At 40.4% G+C, this 22,125-nt stretch overlaps 1 protein-coding gene across 4 annotated transcripts in view; it reads left to right on the top strand.

Moving 5' to 3' along the window:
• The window catches only part of LOC117357102 (serine/threonine-protein kinase receptor R3-like), a 141,286-nt gene extending 123,066 nt beyond the window's left edge, over positions 1–18,220 (top strand). For 3 of the 4 annotated variants that reach the window (XM_033937357.1, XM_033937358.1, XM_033937356.1), the window contains 2 exons: positions 4,619–4,749; positions 16,908–18,220. In XM_033937357.1, coding sequence (XP_033793248.1) covers positions 4,619–4,749; positions 16,908–17,042 — 266 coding nt within the window. In that variant the 3' untranslated portion in view covers positions 17,043–18,220. Of the gene's footprint in view, positions 1–4,618; positions 4,750–6,804; positions 7,598–16,907 lie in introns of those variants that run through there. The other variant, XM_033937359.1, reaches the window with a different exon arrangement.
• The last annotated feature ends 3,905 nt before the right edge of the window (positions 18,221–22,125 follow it).

Below are 22,125 nucleotides of genomic sequence, written 5' to 3'. Positions count from 1 at the left end.
ATTTTATTTACACCACAGCGCCAGTGTGGTTAAGAGAAGCCAAAGGGGGGTGAAAAAGCTATAAAATAAACCCACCAGGATGTTTTAAAAAAACAAACAAAAAACATACCCAATTGGGCAGGAAAATTGAATCAAAAAACCAATTCAGTAGGCTGAATCGAATTGAAATTTTTTTTCTTGAATCAGGCATTACTAGTTTGCACTATTGTCTTAGACTTTAGGACCTGGGATTGGGGAGAGATGGCATCCTCAGTACTTTATAATGCAAGTGAAACGAGGATTTGGTCAGACTTTTGAAGGGTCTGCAGAAGAAAAATATTGTATAGGCCGGGGACATGAGACAGCAGGAAACGGGAACTTTTCTTCCTTCTATTTTTGTGAATGGCAAGGCTGAGGATGTCAGAGAGTTCAGTTAAAATATGTGCTTTATAAGAAAATATAATAATGTGTTTTATAAAGTTTATAAGCATTGCTGGCCTACCCGGTGAGGTGTTCCTAATGGTGGTGGGGGTGGTGGCAGCGTGTCAATGTGTTGAGAGGAAGAGGTGGTCTGGGAAATTCTGCTGAGCAAACTCTGGGCCCATTTCCACCCCCCAGTTAGTCCACTCCACTCAACTGGTTCACACACTGAGTGGGTCTTTGGGTGTTGTGCCTGGGTAGTTGTTTTGGGATCTCTTCCAGTGGTTTGTCAGTATCTCCTTGTAGTCCAAGGAAGGAAACTTTGTTAATCTTAGCATTGACCTTCAGAATATGTTTGTAACAGCGCTGCTTGTGTGGCATTAGGCTATGTAGTGATCGAAAGAAAAAACCAGACCTTTGCACATTTTTGCACTATATGGTGGGTGTATGAGGAGATTCACATTTCCTGCACAGCTAAGTCCTTGTGAAGTTACCTTGTTCTTTCTGTATTTGACATCTAGCAAGGTCTCTGTTTGGAAGGAAAGATCTAAGCTTAAAAATGAAGTGGCCAGAAGTTATGGTAAAAGCAGATAGCGTTGCTGGTTTTAAGAAAGGTTTGGACAAATTCCTGGAGGTAAAGTCCATAGTCTGTTATTAAGACATGGGGGAAGTGTCTGCTTGCCCTGGATCGGTAGCATGGAATGTTGCTACTCTTTGGGTTTTGACCAGGTACTAGTGACCTGGATTGGTTACCATGAGAATGGGCTACTGGGCATGATGGACCATTGGTCTGACCCAGTTAGGCTATTCTTATGTTATGTTCTCATCTGTAGGGGCCTTTGTTTTCACTTCTTATTTGAATGAATTTTTTTCTGGGAACTTATCAGTGTTTTTTATAATGGGAACAAAAATGGAAGAGAATTAATGTGTGTGGAATGATGGGGGGTAACTAATTTCTTCAGCTAAATAATTAAATCCACCTCAACCAGACACAGGAGAACTCACGCACCATTCAAACACCCTCCAACCAAAATCGTAAAAAAAAAAACAACAAACTGTTCGACAACCTCCTAACACTCGACCCCCAACTCTACAACCTATTGACCTCAACCACAGACTACAAAACCTTCAAAAAAGAAATAAAAATCCTTCTATTCAAAAAACATATAAAACCAAACTAACACAATCAGAACTGTCCCAAGCATCACCTGCAACTACTCCATATGTACTTCTGATGTCATGACAATTCAGACATAATTTATGTTATGTTATATTTGGAATAATGGTTACATATATGAGGTTCAATACAAGAAAATTTTCACTGCCTGTTTCTATTATGACCATTTATTCCGTTTCATGGTTATCACAAAAAATATTTTTTTTACATGGGGGGGGAGGGTGTCAAAAAATGATGGGCCCCGGGTGCCACATAACCTAGGTACGCCACTGACCCTAGGGAATCCACAGAGAAAAGAGTCCAAGAGAAACCAAAGAAACACTGTGAAGTGACGATGTTCCTGAAATGGACTTTATTGAGAATTTCAAAGTTTCAAAGGTGCAATTAAGCAATCCACATAAAAATAAAGTAATCCACATAAAAAACTAAAGGACCTAGTCCGCTGAAAGCTTAGGACCCAATATGGTCCGCGTTTCAACAAGATTGTCTTCTTCAGGGGTCCTTTAAATAATAATGATTATGATATTTTTACCACTGATACACGTTGAGACTTGTTTGGAGTCATTCGCCATCTTTTTGTCTATGCCATTTAATTCATCAGCTTCATTCTCATTTATCACTTTCTTCACATTTGTCACATTCTTTCACTAACTCATTTTAGTCTCACTACTCCACCAGTCTCTTTTCTATCATTTATTTATTTTTTGCACTATATCACTTTTGTGCATGATGCCACTAGCATCCTTAGATTCACCATCACAGAGACTGTTTAAAATTGTTTACATATCATTCCAATGTAACCCTACTATTTATAGGACCCCTGAAGAAGACTATCTTGTCGAAACGCGGACCGTGTTGGGGCCTACGCTTTCAGCGGACTAGGTCTTTTAGGCTTTTATGTGGATTGCTTAATTGTACTTTTGGAACTTTGAAATTCTCAATAAAGTCCATTTCAGGAACATTTGTATACAGATTTCTCTAAAGTATGATTCCCACTGAACTTTCATGCTTATTAAATGTGTCTATTAACCATTTGAATCTTTGCCGCTTAACAATTTGAAATTAGGTTACCCTTCTGTCATGAACATTTGCTTGAAATCAATGTTATACACTCTTTTCAATATCAAGCAGCTAAAATACGCCCTACCCCCTTTTACAAAACCGTAGCACGGTTTTTAGCGCCAGCCGCGGTGGTAACACCTCTGAAGCTCATAGGAATTCTATGAGCGGTGGAGCTATTACCGCCATGGCTGGCATTAAAAACCATGCTACGGTTTTATAAAAGGGGGGGGGGGAGGGATATAGAACATTATTTCCATACAGATTAGACAAATTATTTCTTATTTCCTTCCAGAAAAGCTCTAAAAATGTATTTATTCTCAACATTAGAAGATGTAGGATCTTAAGATTTTGTTTTGTTGATTATAGATTGACTAAATTGTATTGTCTCTTCATCTGTTGAAGATCTCTTACATTATAATCTACCTTGAATGTTAACTGAAATAAGGCAACATATAAATCACAGAATAGAATAGACTGGAATAAAACGAGTGATGATGAATTAGAAGCAAGGTGGAAGGAGTGGTTACTGATCTATGTGCCATTTGTGGATTTGCCAAGGTTTAGGTCCGTATCCAGGTTTGGTTTCTGAAGCTCATGGTACATGTGAAAGGAATTCCTTTATTTCTATCTTATTTCTAACTTGATGAGCATGATGTTAACAATATAGAGTCCAGATGATAAACGCCTATATGAGATAGTACTGGACTTTAAGGAACATTCTAACTTATGCCACAGTTTATTCTGGCTAAAAATACAGCACAAATTTAGAAACTTAACAGGGTCATGTTTCCTGAAGAGTGGTAAGCAGTTAGCGTGGGTTTTAACATGCACTATCTGGCAGTGCTACCATACGCCAACAGCTAAAACATGTCATAACAGCAATCTGTTTAGCATGGGATGGGGCAGGGACTGCACAAAGTATGGGTGGAGATTGGGTGTGGTCTGCAAATTACACTCATCATGTGATGGGCAGTAGGTTCTAAATGGCAAATATGAAGTTAATAAGGCTTCACTTAATGTCATTTCAGTGGGTGGCATTATGGATATCCACGTTCATAGAGCCTGGATAACAGGTGTATTAGAGAACATGTCCTTGTAGAAACTGCAGACAGAATGCTGGATATACGTACCCACAACAGCTACCACAGAACTGTTGCATTTAACACAGGTTAATTATGGTTGTTAACACATGTTAAGTGCAAAATCTTAATGCTCTTTAGTAAACATAAAAAAATGAAGGCAGATAGGGGTTATGGATGCAGCCTCAGCACCCTGAAGTTTTGGGTTCGGGCCCATGCTGCTCCTTCTGACCATGGGCAAGTCACTTGGTCCCCAGTGCCTCAGGTACATTAGATAGATTGTGAGCCCACTGGGACAGACAGGGAAAATTACTTGATTACCTGAACAAATTAATGTACACCATTCTGAGCTCTCCTGGGAGAAGGGTATAGAAAAACAAATAAAGATAAAAATAATAAAGACCAGATAGCCTATCCATACCATCTACTGTACTCTTTCTTCCTGTCCCTTAGAGATCCTATATGCCTGTTCTAAGCTTTCTTGAATTCAGACACAGGTTTTGCCTCCACCATCCCTACTAGAGCATAATTTTAGGAACTCAGCTTTTATATATTTGGCCCTATAGGCTCTCAATTGGGCACTCAATTGGGCACTATAGGCTCTCACAGATCAGTAGAGGGCCCAAATAGTGTGATATTCAAGACTGTTTTCTATGAACCTTTTTTCCCCCAACTAAATGTACAGTACAAGCAGAACATCAAGCATAAAATAAATAAACCTGTAACTGAATGGGGCATATCTCATCTGTGTAAGCCTTTCTGTTTATTTCCATGCATTTCTGCCTCAAACTGAGTATTATGCCCAAAGTTTTCTTTTGTCAAAGCCGGGAATAAACCTAGCAGGGGTTGTAGATGCTGGGGTTTCCTGTACAATAATATCATCCAACGTTATTTTCTGCAGGGATGGTAGAAGAGTACAAACCTCCTTTTTATGATGTTGTTCCAAGTGATCCAAGCTTTGAAGACATGAAGAAGGTTGTTTGCATTGATCAACAGAGGCCAAGAATTCCTAACAATTGGCATTCTGACACAGTGAGTATTGCATAGCTATACGATCATGTACTTTCTCGGAAGGTACAGTAGATGTGTCTAGTTATGTCAGCTTGTTTTTAAAAAGAATTCAACCCATTTGAATGGCATTAGAGATAGTTATGTAGTAAGTCTGTAACTAGCCACCTGGCAGTAGACTGTTCTATAAAGAAACATAGACTGCCAGATTCTGTATAGGTCGCCCAAAGTTGGATGTGCAATTTCGGGCATGGATGCCAGATCTATACATAAACTAATTAGACAAATAGGTGATAACAATCAATCGTTGGCATTAACAAGCAGTTAATGGTGTCGCCCAGCTGGGCCACCAAGAGCAATGCGGTAATCCACCACCAAGCGGCACTGAATACTAGGCCTGCCTCTCAACAGGGAGAAGGCCCTACAGGCAGTGCTGGCTAATAAGGTTTGCCAAAGCACCTTTATAGACCACCCAGAAAAGCTCACAGAAGTCACAAAGGCAAGGTTTTAATTGTTGAAAACAAAAGTAGACTTTTATTATGCAGTCTTTGCAAAATAAACAAGTTTTCAGTAAAAACACAATCCAAAAACAGGGCAAAAAGGTAAAACAGAAAATATGCAGTGCACAAGAATCATATAATACAGCACTTGAAACAAACACAGAACAATAGGTAAGTACAGGTAATGGCTGACTGCTTGTATTCAGTGGATCTTTGGTTTCCTTCAGCCTGGTTAGATGCCACGCCCAAACTCTGCTTAGGCCTTGTTTCCAGGATATCAGGAAGCTCAAAAGAGATGAGAAAAATAACCTTGAGTAAGTTCCAAACACAAACACCACTTCACAGGTTCATTTATCAGAACTACTGAATAGTTTTTAAGTGATATAGGCGCCTCAAGACATCCTTTTATATGCTCGGGAATTTTTGGTCCCTTGATCAACTTTAAAAACTCTAAACAAGTTCAAGTTCAAGTTCAAGTTTATTTTAATTTGATGAATCACTTATTTAGATTTACTAAGCGAGATACAGCATTAATAAGAAAATATAAACATATATTTAGACATACCATTTAAAATTTTAAAATGATGGGTTAGACCAACAGACTTACAGACTAATCAAAACACAAGGTAAGAAGGGACAGAACTACAATTCAATGCTTTAGAGTACAGTGGAGAACCATAGATGAAAAGAACATTAGGGAGGGAAAAGTAGAAACCTAGAAGGAAACTAATATAAAATTTGAACATAATCTAAAAATTAAAAGCATCTTTAAAAAGGAAACCCTTTAAGTTACTTTTAAAATGACTCAGATCATTTTCATCTCTTATATGCTAGGATAAGGTGTTCCAAAGTTGCAGAGCCATCACTAAAAACATATCATGTCGCCAAGTTCCGATAACTTTCAAAGAGGGGACTATTATGAACCTTTGATTAGTGGACCGGAGAGAACGCGATTCACTATAAGGGATAAGTAATTTATTAATAAATTGAGGTTCATTAGTGGAAAGGGTTTTAAATACTAAGAGTAAAATTTTAAAAGTAATACGGTGGTTCTTTATTTGAATAAGACTCAGAAGAATATAAAGCTTTATAAAAGTTCAAAAATTGTTTTAAAATGTTTCCAGTTTAAGAATGAGTTTCACCCTTCTCGTCTTTAATCGCAACTATTTTTACTTTTTTTTTTTTTTTGCTTTAAGGTAATTAGCTAATAATCTTCCCGCCTTATTTGAGTTTCCATAATACAGAGTCTGTTGAGAAAACAAATCTTTCCTGGCCAATTGTGAAGAAATTTCATTATACTTATATTTTGCTTTTAAGAGGGCCTGTAAAGTAATTTGTTCCCACTTCACAGCCAATTTGGACTCTAAATCCTTAATATTTTGTTCCAGATTAGTAAATTCCCTATTAAGTTGTTTCCTAATATATGCCGAAAATGATATAACTTTTTCATGGTAGCTTTGAAAACATCTCACAATGATTTCCTCTGAAGCATTGAGTCGAAAATATTCATTCATTTTTAATTGAAATTCTTCAAGAAAGTTTGAGTCTACAAGCAATGTATTATTAAATCTCCACACAGGTCTACTACTATCTTGTTCAGCAAATTTAAATTCAATCCAAACTCCACCATGGTCTGACAAAATAATTGGATCTATGATGGCTTTTATTACCTGCTGAACTAATTGATCTGAAACAAAAACATAATCTATTTGTGAAAATGACTTGTGAACGTGGGAGCAGAAAGAAAATTTCCGAGCATCAAAATGAAGGATCCTCCATATATCCTTTAATCTATAGGATTGTACCAAGTTGTCTAACCCTAATGACTTTAGAATTTTACTGTTTTTTTGTCCAGCATTAGATCCATTACAGCGTTAGAGTCCCCTACCACTACTACATTAGAAGCTGCCAGTGGTAGTACCAAGAGTTTTGAAGAGTTTTGAAAAAGTCCGCTTGATTTGAATTAGGGGCATATATGTTGAATAGCACCAGCGCATCATTCCCCAAACTCATATTTACATGAACCCTTCTGCCTAAGGGAACTTCAGAAATCAGATTAAATATAGCCGAACATTTCCTATGGACCAAGATAGCCACTCCTGCCTTCTTACCCATAGCTGGGGTTAAAAAACAATATTTAACCTATCCCCCTTCTAATTTCCATGAGTCCATAGCGGATAAATGTGTCTCCTGTATGTAATAAATATCCGCATCTTGTTGTTTTAGAAAATTAAGTGTTTTCTTCCTCTTAATTGGGTGATTGAGCCCGTTGACATTTAAGGAGAATAATTTAAAATTAATTTTCCCATTTAATAAAATATAAATAAAACATAAAATATATATTCTCTTTAAACATCTGTTTATTTAATAATAATTCTATACACATCCAGGATCCCACTTCCCTCGCCCTCCCCTCCCCCTTCCTAAAATAATTCAAATACTTGGGGCTCCTTTTATGAAGGTGCGTTGGGGTTTTTAGCGCACGCACAAAATTACAGCGCACTATAGCACATGGCTAGCATGCTCGGGAATTTAATGTGGGCTATTGTGCATGCTAAGGCCCTAGCGTACCCTATTGCCTCTCCAGATTAAGACCTAGATCTAGCCTGCCCTTTACAGAACACTATCTTAGTGTGGATCATCCCAACACCTAACTCTGGGTACTATTTATTGAATTTCCCCCTACTTTACTATATAGAATTGTAGTGCAACAGTGAAAATACGCACCTATAATTAGAACTTACAATATTGGACAAGTTGCGCACAAAAATCATCCAAGTTCTTCCCAGACTCTGCCTATGTGTACTTACCTATAAAATACATTCTATATACAATATGCATGTACTGTATTTAAAGAATAATGCAGAGGCAGAATTACATACAGCATGCCATTATTATAATGATTCCCCTCAAACTGTAAAGATTCTTTGTTTAAACTGTAACCTTTCCTCTCCCCTTTACCCTCATATATTATGCCTTGTGCTGTTTTTATCTAAATATGTAGCAAAAACAACACAGTAAAGTGAAAACCAGTCAATTACCAATCAACAACTCTTTCACAATTAAGTGTATCAAATCTAGGTTTCATTATTTTATATCATTTCGTTTACATATACACGAGCCAATCAAACAGTGTTTTTTGTTGCTATTTGGACTTTTTTTGAATATTTTCCTTGATGGTTTGCGTTGCACAGAGCACTTTTCCAGCAAAATAATAGAGGTTTTTTATGCCCATGAGGTATCATTTAGCCTTGCCTTAAAGCCATTATTACGACTGGCTTGTGCGATGTGGTCTGAGGCTTTTTCCTCCTTTCATGTTTGATTGGCTCGTGTATATGTAAACGGAATGATATAAAATAGTGAAACTTACCCTCTCTTCTACGAAACTGCACTAGCAGTTTCTAGCGCGGGGAGCTGCGCTGAATGGCCCACATTGCGTTCGATGCTCATAGGAACTCAATGAGCGTCGGGAGCAGCACGGGCCATTCAGCGCAGCTCTCTGCATTAAAAACCGCTAGCACGGTTTCATAGAAGAGGGGGTTAGATTTGATGCACTTAATTGTGAAAGAGTTGTTGATTGGTTTTCATCTAAATATGTCCCATTGTTTTCTTTGTTGCTCCCCTTTCTCCCTTACAGTTTTGAGCTTGGAAACCACTTCGATTTTCTTTTTGAAAATTTGTGATATATTTGTAATTAGCCTGCAATTGATCATGCATACTGTAATGAGCTGCCCTCTTGAGGTTCAGCTTTCACCTGCATGGGTGGAATACAGTGGACGGAGGCAGCAACACTTTCCTTGAAAAAGGAATTGATGTACTGGCTAAGTTCTTCTTTCTTTAGCTCAGCCATTCTGGAGTTTTCTGTTACACCAACTGTTGCCTGTTTGCATTGCATGATGGTAAACCATTCAGTCACTGGTTATAAATTTCAGTCTCCTACTTGAATGATTGCCAGCCACGAAATTAAAAGGACACTGGTTCTAGTACAACAATTTTCATCAGTTGAGTGCATCTTTAAATGCCGGTGTCTTACAAGAAACCAGGCTCTACGGCTAGGAGCTGGGGTAGGTTCTTGGAAGTTTGGACAGGAATAACTGGATGGACCAGCTGTCCTTTCTCTGCTATCAACTACTATGTTGCTTTGTTACTTCTAATGTTTAATTGCTGTTTCTTAAAGCCAGGGTAACTGTGATCATCAAGGGCTGTAGCATCAAGCAAAGCCCAAGGGTGAATGATAGTGGTAGTATGGTATACAATCCAACCAACTTTGTAACTTATTTTCAAGAAAGGTCAAGCTGTCATCTCTCCCTTTAGTCTTATCAAATTAATACAGGAACTTTGAGGCCTTTGTGCATGCAGAAGAAGCACTTTGGTCTTATCTAGTGAAAATTTCTTCCTCCCCTTCCGACATTTCCTTTCTCTCTTCCCATTTTACAGTAACTTACTGGTACATGACCAGCAGCTCTGTTTGCCGACTCCTAGTGCAGTCTGCACTTAACTCCTACTCTGGACTACAGATTTGATTTACCCCAAATCATTTCTGCCTCGGGGGGGGGGAGGGGGCAAACAGTGCAGATATTTTGGAAAATAAGATATTTGCTTTGCATAGGTAAAAAGATATTGATGGACTGGCTCCATGGCTCCAATGTACTGTCATCGGTTCTTTTCCAAGATAAGCCCTTCTACACCCCCAGGTCATATGAGTATGAGGATTCTACAAGCGGAGGTACTATTCACAGTCCTTGGAAGTCATGGCTATCATTAAGGGTGACACCTGGTGGCCAGATAAAGATCTCATGGTACAGGATTTCAGAAGGTGCCCTGATGGATGACTCTGACTTCAGCATCATTGCTGCAATGAGAGCAGTAGAAGGGAAGGTCTGTTATATAGCAGGATGCCAAAATGTATCTGATTAATTGATGTTAATTGGAATTGCCAATTAGGCGCTTATCTTGGTAGATGCGATTCTCTAAAAGTTAGACACCTTGTCCAAAGTGCCTACCTAAAAGTGGGCATGGTTAGGGGCAGATTGTGGACATGTTTTGAAGTCAGGTGCCTGTTTTTGACTTAGGAACCGTTGTGCACCTAACTTAGGCATACGCATTTAGGCCAAGAAAACCCTGGCATAAATACGGTGTGCCTAAAAGTTAAGATGTCTAGATGCCTAACACTACTTAGGCAATGCCAAGCATGATTCTATACAGTGCACCTAACATTTATAGAATTGTGCTTAGCGCGACACTAGTTGTTAGGCGAACATTATAGAATTGAGCCCTAATTGGAACTCTCATGGCCATTTTATTGTGCCGTGAGTTGCTCCCAGACACTACTCTGCCTCAAGCCAACTCCCAAGGGCTGCTGATCTTCTGACTTCAGGAGGAGTCTCCAGGTTCTTTTTTCCTCTGCTTGGTCCAGAGATCTCAGCTCTTAAAAGAGCCTGTGAATACAGTTTCAGGTTTTACCCAATAAAGGACAATCTTCCTTCTCAGCCAAAAGACCAAGAACAGGATCTCTGGATGTCAGAGAGAGACTCTAGATCACAACTCCCAGTTTAGAGCTCATGGATAGTTCACTCCTCTGACCTGCTAGTGAAGAGATTCTCTGCCCCTCACCCCCCAACCCACCCAGCAATCCTTTCCCCATGTGCGTATGTTATTACTAGCATATTACTTTATCACTTTTAATGGCTAAAGTCTCTCACAGTGTGTAAATGTGGCTCATTCAGTCTATTTCTGGCCAATATTGGAAAGTAATTAACTGGCCTGTTAAATATTTTAGTTCCTAACTATGGATATTCAACAGGAGATAACTGTTTATCTCCTGCTGAATACCCATGGTTAGCAGCTAGCCACTAACTACAACTAATCATTTCTATAGCACTACTAGACATATGCAGTATATTATATTCAGGTACAAGAACAAGATCCTTTTTCTGAAAACCAAAAGCTCCATAAACTAATATTTGACACAAGCCAGAAGTAGTCAATTTCCCTGACGTGGCACATGCTGAAACCAACTCAAGTGCATGCTTTTCTCCTGATCTCTGTGCAATTCAAGTAGGAGAGCTGGAAAGTGGCAAAGAAGAGCTGCAGATTCTACTTGGAAAGATAAGTTATTGAAGTTTTACAATGAGAGTGATGATCTGAAATTAATGAAAACCAGAAAAACAATGCATAGTGCAAAAATTGAAGACTTAGTGTGCTGATTGAATGGGTTTGGCAAAGAATGCGTGAACACATGTCATTGACTGGTTTGATGGTAATGAAGCAAGCAGGGGAACATAAGAATAGTCTTATTGGGTCAGATCAATGGTTCATCAAGCACAGTAGCCCGTTCTCACGGTGGCCAATCCAGGTCACTAGTACCTGGCCAAAACCCAAGGAGTAGCAATATTCCATGCTACTGATCCAGGACAAGCAGTGGCTCAATAACAGACTATGGACTTTTCCTCCAGGAAATTTTCCAAACCTTTCTTAAAACCAGCTACGCTAGCTGCTCTTACCAACCTAAACTAAACCTTAAGTTTATATACCGCATCCTCTCCATAATTATAGAGCTCGGCACAGTTTACAAGATCTTAATGTAAGGAAGGAACAGCATAATGGGGTTGGAGGTTGAGTATAAGGGGAAGAGAGCATTACATTTTTTCAGATGCTTTCAGATGCTTTCAGAATAGTTGGAAGGAGCCTAGATTCCGTAGTGGGGCAGTAAGGTTATTCCAAAGCTCAGTGATTCTAAAGAAGAGAGATTTCCCTAATTTTCCTGCATAGAGGATACCTTTTAGTGAGGGGAAGGATAGTTTAAGTTTATGGGTGGATCTGGTGCCATCAGGACTTAAGGAATTCCAAAATAGTGGAATTAGGGGAGGGAGGATGCCGTGTAGGATCTTTAAAGCTAGGCAGGTGCATTTAAAATGGACTCTTGAAATTACTGGAAGCCATTGAAGTTTGGACAGAAGTGGGGAAACATGATCAAATTTGCTTTTTGCAAAGATCAGCTTGGCCGCAGTGTTCTGAATCCACTGAAGTCTTTGAAGACTTTTTTTGGTTAGACTTAAATAGATGGAGTTACAATAGTCTAGTCTGGAGAGGATGATAGATTGTACAAGGACAGCAAAATATTGTTGGTGGAAGCAGGATCTCACTTTTCTCAGCATGTGGAGGCTAAAAAAGCATGACTTTACCAAGGAGTTAAGATGGTCGTTGAAGGAAAGAGAAGAGTCAATAATGATGCCTAGAACTTTGCTTGAGAACTCAAGCTGCAGTGTGGTGCCAGAAGGCAGTGAAATGAGGGTGGGTAGCTGTTCTAATTTTGGGCCGAGCCAGAGTAGTTTCGTTTTGGACTCGTTCGGTTTCATTTGTTCTGTGAGGGACCAGGATTGGAGTTTCGTTATGCATGCTGTTATGTTCTCACAGAGGTTGATGAGGTTCGAGTCTGTCTCGAGAAGGACAAGGATGTCACCAGCATATGTGTAGAGTGTTTCAAGAGAGGATAGATGGAAGAGTTTCAGGGAAGACATATAGATGTTGAAGAGAATTGGGAATAGAGGTGATCCCTGCGGGTCTCCGCAAATCGGTTTCCAAGGAGAGGACGTGGTGCCATTTGTGTTAACAGTGTAGGAGCGGGATCGTAAGAATTTCGAGAACCACTCTAAAACTGTGAAATCAATGCCTATCTCGGAAAGTTGATAAATTAGAATATCATGGTGGACAACATCAAAAGCTGAAGAAAGATCGAATTGTAGTAGGACAGCAAACTTATTACGAGAATGTAGTTGTTGCACCTTTGAAATTAATGATGCCAGTAGGGATTCGGTGCTGAAGTTGGGTCTGAAGCCATATTGGTAAGGTAAGAGAATGGAGAATCTCTCTAGGTAAGATGAGAGTTGAGTAGATATGATGGCCTCTAGCATTTTGGTCAGGAGAGGGATATTTGCTATGGGACGATAGTTAGAAGGTGAGGAAGGGTCAAGATTGGCTTTTTTTAGTAATGGGGTCAAGGCAATATGTCTCATTTCTGCGGAAAATAAGCCCAATAGTAAAGCAGAGTTTATAAGTTTGGTGAGGGATGAGATGGCCTGCGCGGGAATTTTCTCGTATAGGTAGGAAGGGAATGGGTCCAGGGTACATTTGGTCCAGGGTACATTTGCAGGATTTCAGTATGAAGCAGAGTTTGGAGATCTGGGATTTGGATATGTGCTCAAAGACAGTCCAGGATCTGTCTGCTGGAGTGGGGTTAGAGTCGGCTGGGACAGGGTTGGAGTCGCTGGGAACCAGAGAATTGTAAGAGATGCTGATGGGAAGGAGCTTCATATGGTAGTGATTTTTTTGTTGAAGAATTTTGCTAGGTCATCTGCTGATGGGGAGGGGGGGGAATGGTGGAGTCGTTTTTAGAGGTTAAGGAGTGCAAGATTTTAAACAGTGTACTACTCTGGTTGTTGGATATGGAGATTTTATCACCATAGAATTCTTCCTTGCTTTTTTTAGTACTGTGTTATAGAACTTGATATTATCCCTCCAAGACTGTATGTCCGCAGAGGATCTAGATTTTTTCCATTTATGCTCCAATGCTCAACATTTCTACTTCAGTTCTCTATGGTACGGAAGATACCAAAGGGCCTTGTGGGAATAGGAGATAGATTTAGTAGATAAAGGGGCAAGTGCACAATAGTCTCAGAGAGGTTTACCCAGTTGTGCCAGTTGGTTTCTGGGTCAACAGGCTTGGAATAGGAGAGAAGCTGGTTGAGAAATTGGGTCCAGAACAGTTCACTTGCAATTTTTTTGCGGGAGGTAATAGAATTTGTGGCACGGGGTGGAGATCCAAGATGAGACATGAAAATGGGGAGGCAGAAAGAACCTAAAAAGTGATCGGACCAAGGGACATGTTGCTAACGAGCATCTTCGGCCGAAGTTTTGTGATCAGTAAGGTCGAGGAAACTGATGATGTCTATTGTATGCCCCTTTTCATGGAAGGCGTTTGTTATGGTCTCAAGGACGAGTTCAGAGGATTTATTCCAGGGGGTTGGTGGCCGGTATAGTAACAGGCTACCCAATGGGTGAGGGTGGAGTTCGTCATTGATTGAAGCTAACATATATTCTAGTGAAGTGTAGCTGCCCTTTTCGAGGAGCTGAACGTTGAAAAATGATTTGTAGAGGAGTACCAGGCCTCCTCCTTTCCAGTTAATTCTGGGAGAGACGAAGCCATGGTAGCCATGGAAGTAGAGTTCATTTTGTGTGAATAAATTGTCTTTATCGATCCATGATTCTGTGATGCACAGGAATCCAAGATCAAAGTCCCCAAGTAGGTCCTTTAGTATTTGGGTCTTGTTGCAAGCTGATCTGGCATTACAATAGAGTGTCGGGACAGGGGTGAGAGAGTCAGAGGTGATGTTGGGTAGACTGGCAGGAGGAAAGGGCTTTAGAGAGTAGTAATTAACTCCTCTGGTTTTTTTTTGAAGGGGTAATTTCTGGTGCGCACCAGTGCGGGGATTCTGAGGCCCGGGCAAGTATTACTGACATTAGTGGAGTCGAGCAAATTGTGGAGGAGAGGTTTCAAGCAGTGAGTAGTGTTGGTAAATGAGCAGAGTAAGAAAAGAAGGAACCAAGGAGGTGGCTTCATGGTGAGAATTAGGGGATACCTGTAAGAGGGCTGAAAGGCAGATCCTGTTTGTTTCTCGTGTAGAGATCTGGAATCCGAGGAAAGACTAGTATCTGATCGGGGTAGAACTTAGCACCAGTTAGTTCCCTGTGTAAGGACTTAAGTCAGGTGTGAAAACTTAGCACCTAATTGTTTCTTGTAGGGCATAAACAGAGGTATATCTTGGCATCTGTTCGGAGTAGGCCTTAGTACCTGTTAGGTTTCAGTATAAAAACTTAGTCAGGGGTAACACTCAGCACCTGTTTGTTCCATATGGAAACTTAATGCGTTCCAGAGCTTAACTATTCTGAGTGAAAAAATATTTCCTCCTATTAGTTTTAAAAGTATTTCCCTGTAACTTTATTGAGTGTCCCCTACTCTTTGTAATTTTTGACGGAGTGAAAAATTGATCCACTTGTGCCCATTCTACTCCACTCAGGATTTTGTAGACTTTAATCATATCTCCCCTCAGCTGTCTCTTTTCCAAGCTAAAGAGCCCTAACCGTTTAAGTCACCTCACACGTTGTTCCAATATCTAGATCATTTATAAATAAGTTAAATAGCATTGGTCCAAATACAGACCCCTGTGGCACTCCACTATTTACTCTCCTCCATTGAGAAAAATGGCCATTTAACTCTATCCTCTATTTTCTATCCGATAATCAATTCCAAATCTACAACTGAACTTTGCCACCTATCCCATGACTCTTTCTTTCTCAGGAGCCTTTCATGAGGAACTTTGTCAAAAGCTTTCTGAAAATCTAGATATACTACATCAATTGGCTCACCTTTATCCACATGTTTATTCACACCTTCAAAGAAGTCAAGAAAATTGATGAGGCAAAATCTCCCTCAGCTGAACCCAGGCTGACTCTATCTCATTAAATCATGTTTGTCTACATGTTCCACAATTTTATTTTTTTATAATTGTTTCCACCATTTTGTCCGGCACTGAGGTGAGGTTTACCGGTCTGTAATTTCCCGGATCTCCCCTGGAGCCCTTTTTAAAAATCGGTGTAACATTGGCCACCCTCCAATCTTCAAGTACTACAAACAATTTTAGCGACATGTTACAGATCACTAACAGCAGATCAGCAATTTCATGTATGAGTTCTTTTAGGCGATTTATCACTTTTTAATTGTTGATTTGTCTTAGTATATCTTCCTCGGTGAGCAATTAGCATATCTTTTCCACTATGCAGTACACCTCCACCCTTTAGCTCAGAGATGTAACAGTGTATAAATATAAAGTTTATATTTATTATGTGACTTTATATACTGCCAAATTTGAAAGACAAGTCTAGGCTGTTTACATTGGTCCAAATACTAACCATAAAAGAAAAGAACTTCAGCAAAAAAATATAGGAAAGACACAAGCATTCAAAGGATCATGCAAATTACATCAGTTTGCATAGAGAAATCGCTGATTCCAAGCATTTACAGAGCAAATCGCTGATTCCCAGCACTTTCTTCACCGTGTTTTGCCTCTCCTTCAGGAACAGACCAGATCTTCCACCATGTTATTCGCGGTTTCACTATATTCACGATGGTTTTTAATAGAAAACAGCGAATAACATATGAAAAAGTTATTCACAGTTTTTTCTGTATTTGCGGTTCTGTTAATCCCCTATCACAGCGAATACGGAGGGAGAAGTGTAAACTGCTTTGAGTGTGTTTGTATAACTACAAAAAGGCAGTATACAAGTCCCAATCCGTTTCCCATAAAGGGAGTATTCATCATCTTTGAGATTTACAAAGTCCCTGATCTATGTTTCTTTTTAATTTTTTTTTCCACACAAGGAGTTTGATTGTTTTCATTCACCAAGACCCACCCATGTCTTTAGCCATAAATTTTTCTTCATCCCTATCCCGAGTAAGTTAGCTCCAATGTTCACTCCCAAAACAGGCAACAGCCAAGAGAAGCTAAGTACATGCACACAGATTATTGCATAACCCTAACCATTCAGTACAAAATTACCACCATGCTCCGATGTGCTGTGACATTTCACTGTAACTAATACAGAGTTTTCTTTTTTTTTTCTTAGATTTTGTCAGTGCTAGCTAAAATCATGAAGGAATGCTGGTACCAAAGCCCTTCGGCGAGACTGACTGCTCTACGGATTAAAAAAACCCTGAACAAGCTGAACAATCCAGGAGATAACTTCAAAGAAGAATGTTAGCTGAAAGGGATTAAGCGTATGGAGCCTTTATAATTTTCTGGCAAAGTTCTTGAGAAGAAAAAATGTGCCAGCTCTTCCCCCTCCCTGCTTGTACAATATTATGGGACGATTTTAAGACCTTCTCACGGAGATTGTTTTTACCAAGTGAATGGAGGTACCATAACCCTGTGAAGCTTAGCCCAAGACAGAATTCCATAGCCAAATGCACATATGTTGAGCTATATAGATAGAAAAAGAACAGAAAAATATTTACAGAAAAATTGGGTCCATTTACACTTATTTAAATTATAGTCAAGATCTCAAGCTATTAAAGCACTGAGTGAGATTTCTGTGACCTTCTGATACCTAAGAGTGATGCCATTGAAATCCACAGAGGCAGAAGTGAATTACATACTTACACAATCAGTGAAGACCAAGTATTTATGTCCATCCTTCTTCCGATCAACTTTCAGCTCTCTGAGTGGTAATCCAGAGATGGCTGATGTGCTTCCTTGGAGGCTGCACTCACCCATCCACTCTCTCGCATTCTTTCTTGTTCAGGTGGAAACCTCAGAAAATGATTCAGGGAAAATATATATTTTATGGGCGTATGCGGAAATTTAGGAAAGGGACTTAGGATGAGAAAGAGAAAGATGCACTTTTTTTAAGGTTTTCAAATTTTCCTCTAAATGAGGTTTCACCAGAGCAGAGGTATCTAATCTTGGCCCTTGCCAGATCAGGTTTTCAGGACTTTCCCACTGAATATGCAAGAGATCTATTTGCATACAATGGAGGCAATGCATGCAAATAGACTATATTATGCATTTTCATTGGGGAAATTCTGAAACTCCAACTGGACTGCGGCCCTCAAGGATTGAGGTTGGACATCCCTGCACTAGAGGTATCATCGCCTCCTTCTTCCGTAAGACCATTTCAAGTATATTTCAGGCTTTGCCTGCCTGCTTATCTACCTGATTAGCTAACTTAGACTCATTAGATACAATCACATCCAGCAGGTCTTGCTCCCTTTTGTACACAGAAGACTGGTTATTCAAAAGCACATATAGATTTAGTTGCAGCTACTAAAGGTAGACATGATTAACCAGAAATTTTCAGCAATGCTCTATAGCAGGGGTGTCAAAGTCCCTTCTCGAGGGCCGCAATCCAGTTGGGTTTTCAGGATTTCCCCAATGAATATGCATGAGATCTATTTGCATGCACTGTTTTCATTGTATGCTAATAGATCTCATGCATATTCATTGGGGGAATCCTGAAAACCCAACTGGATTGCGGCCCTCAAGGAGGGACTTTGACACCCCTGCTCTGTAGACTCCCTGCCTGCCCTGGGACTATGGAGGCAGTTCTACTCTGTTGGATACTCGAGATCTCGATTGGCTACTGCTAGAGAGAGGATGCTGGGCTTAGTGGAACTTTGGTCTGACCCATTAAGGCATGTTCTTACCATTGGCCACACAAATACAGGAAAAAATTATACAATGAAAAGTATAAGCAGTTTGTGACATGGTATATAGATAGGTATAAATATATGTTAAGAAAACATGTTTAATATATGTTTAAAATACAAAATATTATCTTTCACTAAGTGGAAACTGTTCTCTATGCTGCCTTGTGAGGGTTTTGTAAGAGTGCTCTATTTTTCAGAGATGTGATTATTTATTTTTGAAAGTCTTACAGTTATAAACACTTTCTTTTTGTTTATAAAATGTACAATAAAATTTTATATTTATACATATATATATAATTGCCAAAATCTGGTCATATTGGTATTTGTATTGATGTGCCCCTTCTCTTGTACCTTCTCTGCTTCCTTCCATCTCTCCCTACTTCCCTTTGCTTCTGTCCATCCCTGCTTTTCCACTTCACCCCTCCTCCTCCTCATCTCACCTACATGAGTTTTCACAGACACCTATAAACTGTCTCTCATAAACACACCGGTGCACTTTCACAGTATCCCTCTCCACATCCCCTTCCTATCTTTTTACATCCCTCTCCTCCTTGACATCTGTACTTACCTTCCATTTCACTAATTTTCCCCCTCTCTTCTTCTCCAGCATTCTGTCCACAGAGTCCTTGTTTCTTTCATCAGCCTGACCCCTAGTAATTGCCACATTAACCCTTTCCCCTCCTTTCTCTCTCCTCCTCTAGTCTGTGTGGACCAATGCAGCCATCATACTAGATTTCTTCTTCTATGAGACAAACATGTTTTTTTCTGTTACATAGATCATTTGTTACATATGTTACATAAATTAGACAGTTCTAAATCTAATAAATGCTGGCACGTCATCTAGACATAGGGACATTGGATCATCTGTTGTTCTATTGTCCTTTGATACTCAGTTTGTGGAGGTCAATATGGGGACAGATTAACCTTATACTGGAATCAGCAATCCCTTTGACATATGAGGTAGTTATATGTGGAACTTTGCTACACGTCAAGCCTCCCATGGATCGCTACAAAGGCAGGCTCTTCTTGATTATGATAGGGATAGGTATGCAGTTGATAACCCGCAATTGGAAGAATTGTGATCGGCTCAACTTTCCGTTTTGGTGGGCCAATTTATGTTTAGGGTACAAATAAGAAAAGATGAATGCAGATATGTTGGGGCATAGGAAAGTATTTAATTTGATTTGGGGCCCGTTGACATCCTTTGTTAATTCAACATAGTTTCTTGGTTTTCAAATCTTTTCTTTATTTTTATACATGTCCAGGACGGGCTGGGTGGGTGGGGGGATATATTTTTTGGTTCATTTCTTGATCAATTTATTGGATGGGAGGGGAGGGATATTTATTATCTTCATTGTTATTGATGGATTTTAAGTGCTTATTTTGTTATAAATGTATGTATAATTTATGGCACTTTGTATTAGTTTTGAAAATTAATAAAGATTTATAAACATACTAGATTTCTTCTTAATTGCAGCCAACACAAGCTGCTCCTTTCTCGTTCAGTCAGACAAGGCCAATACATGCATTTTCCTCTGGCCTTCAAAGGCACTGTCTCTACCTCCTTCCAGTCATGCTGGTGGCAGGCCTGAATACGGTAGCAGAAGGGATTTTTGTAGAGCTTGGGGAGCACAAACTCAGTGCACAGAGTCTCTCTGTCCCCTGGAAGAAGGGATCCTCTGGAGTCTGCAGATGATCTGAAGCTATAGAGGAGTTGCAAACTTGCAAAGTTCTCAATTTTCATGTGGAAAGATTATCCCTATCTTGTCATACATCATTCTCAGCTGAAATCGTGCTTGATGGAGAAGGCTTCCTGGCTTCTGCATAGAAAGGCAGAGGGCAGAAGCCTCAGAAGAAGGTAACACCCTCCCATCCCACATAGAGGGGCCGAAGAGGAGGACTGATACTTTTGCTGAACTGATTGTTATACTTGTGTGTGCAATGTGAACTGTCGTATTACCTTATGGCACTGTTGTTCATTGCAAGGCCTGTGAGCCAATGGCAGCCTGCAGGAACCTCTCATGTGACTCGCAGCTCCACTTCATGTTCCAAAGCACCCCTTACCTTAAAAACTACAAGGAGGGTGCTGACGCAGCAGCAATTCTCCAGCACTGCCAGTGGCCTCCTCTGTACTGTTCTTTTGCCTCAGTCCACCCCCTCTGAAGCAACTTCCTGTTTCCACCTTAGTAGAATGTGGGAGTGTGTGGCACAATGATTAGATCTAAAGCCCACCAGGACAGATAGGGAAATATGATAAAAAGTACCTAAATGTAAACCACTTAGGATATAAGTGGTATTAAAATAAATAAATAAATAAAATGTGGCAAAGGAACCATGCAGAGGAGGCCGCAGGCAGCATTAGAGTATTACAGCTGTGCTGGCAACCTCCTTGTAGTTTTTGTGGTGAGGGGGGCTTTGGAACCAGGAGGGGAGGACATTTGGTAGAACCAGGGCTGTGGAGAGGGAGGGAGGAAGAAGGGAGAGATGCAGAATGGGAGAGACAAAGAGGAGAGGAACGGGATGGGGGGGCACATTAAAGGAGGGGAGGGGAAGGAGATAGCATATGAATGGAGAGGAGGGGAAGGCAAGAGGGGAGTGGAGGGAAAGGAGATGGTGCAGATGGATGAATGGAGGGGAGGAGAAGGCAAGAGGGGAGGGAAAGGAGATGGTGGACAGATGGAGGGGAGGGGGAGAGGAGGGAAGAGGTGCACGTGGATGGAGGGAAGTGGAAGAGGAGGAAATAGATGATGCACATGGATGGAGGAAAGGGGAATAGGAGGGAAGATATGGTGGACATGGAGATGAAGAGAAGAGCCTTACTGTGTCAGACCAATGATCCCTCAAGTCCAATAGCCCATTATCACAGTGACCAATCCAGGTGACTAGAACCTGGCCAAAACCCAAAGAGTAACAACATTCCATACTATCGATCCAGGGCAAGTAGTGGCTTTCCCCTATATCTTTCTCAATAACAGACTATGGATTTTTCCTCCAGGAAATTGTCCAAACCTTTCTTAAAACCAGCTACGCTATTCGCTCTTACCACAACCTCTGGCAATGCTACATTGGATGGAGGGAAGTGGAAGAGGAGGGAAGAGATGGTGCACAGGATGGAGGGGAATGGGGAAGAAGAGAGGGAAGAAATGGTACACATGCATGAAGGGGAGGGAAAGAGGAGGGAAGATATGATGCACATGAATGGAGGAAAGTGGAAGAGGAGGGAAGAGATAGTGTGCATGGATGGAAGGAAATGGAAGAGATGGTGCACATGGATGGAGGGAAATGGAAGAGGAGGATAGAGATGGTGCACATGGATGGAGGGGAGAAGAAGAGGTGGGAAGAGATGATGCGCATGGATGGGGGTAGAGGAGGGAATATATAGTGCACATGGATGGAGCGAAGGGGAAGAGGAGAAAGAGATGGTCCACCTGGATAGAGGGAAGTGAAAGAGAAGAGATGGTGCATAGGGATGGAGGGAGGTTGGAGAGAAGAGAGGGAAGAAATGGTGCACATGCATGGAGGGGAGGGGAAGATATGGTGTACATGGATGGAGGGAAGTGGAAGAGGAGGGAAGTGATGGTGAAAATGGATGGAGGGAAGATGTGGTGGACATGGATGGAGGGAAGAGGAAGGAAGATA

Source organism: Geotrypetes seraphini, chromosome 3, assembly GCF_902459505.1.
Source record: "Geotrypetes seraphini chromosome 3, aGeoSer1.1, whole genome shotgun sequence".
Taxonomy (NCBI): domain Eukaryota; kingdom Metazoa; phylum Chordata; class Amphibia; order Gymnophiona; family Dermophiidae; genus Geotrypetes; species Geotrypetes seraphini.
The sequence above is the reverse complement of the archived record's forward strand: the minus strand, read 5'-3'. Positions and strand labels throughout refer to the sequence as shown.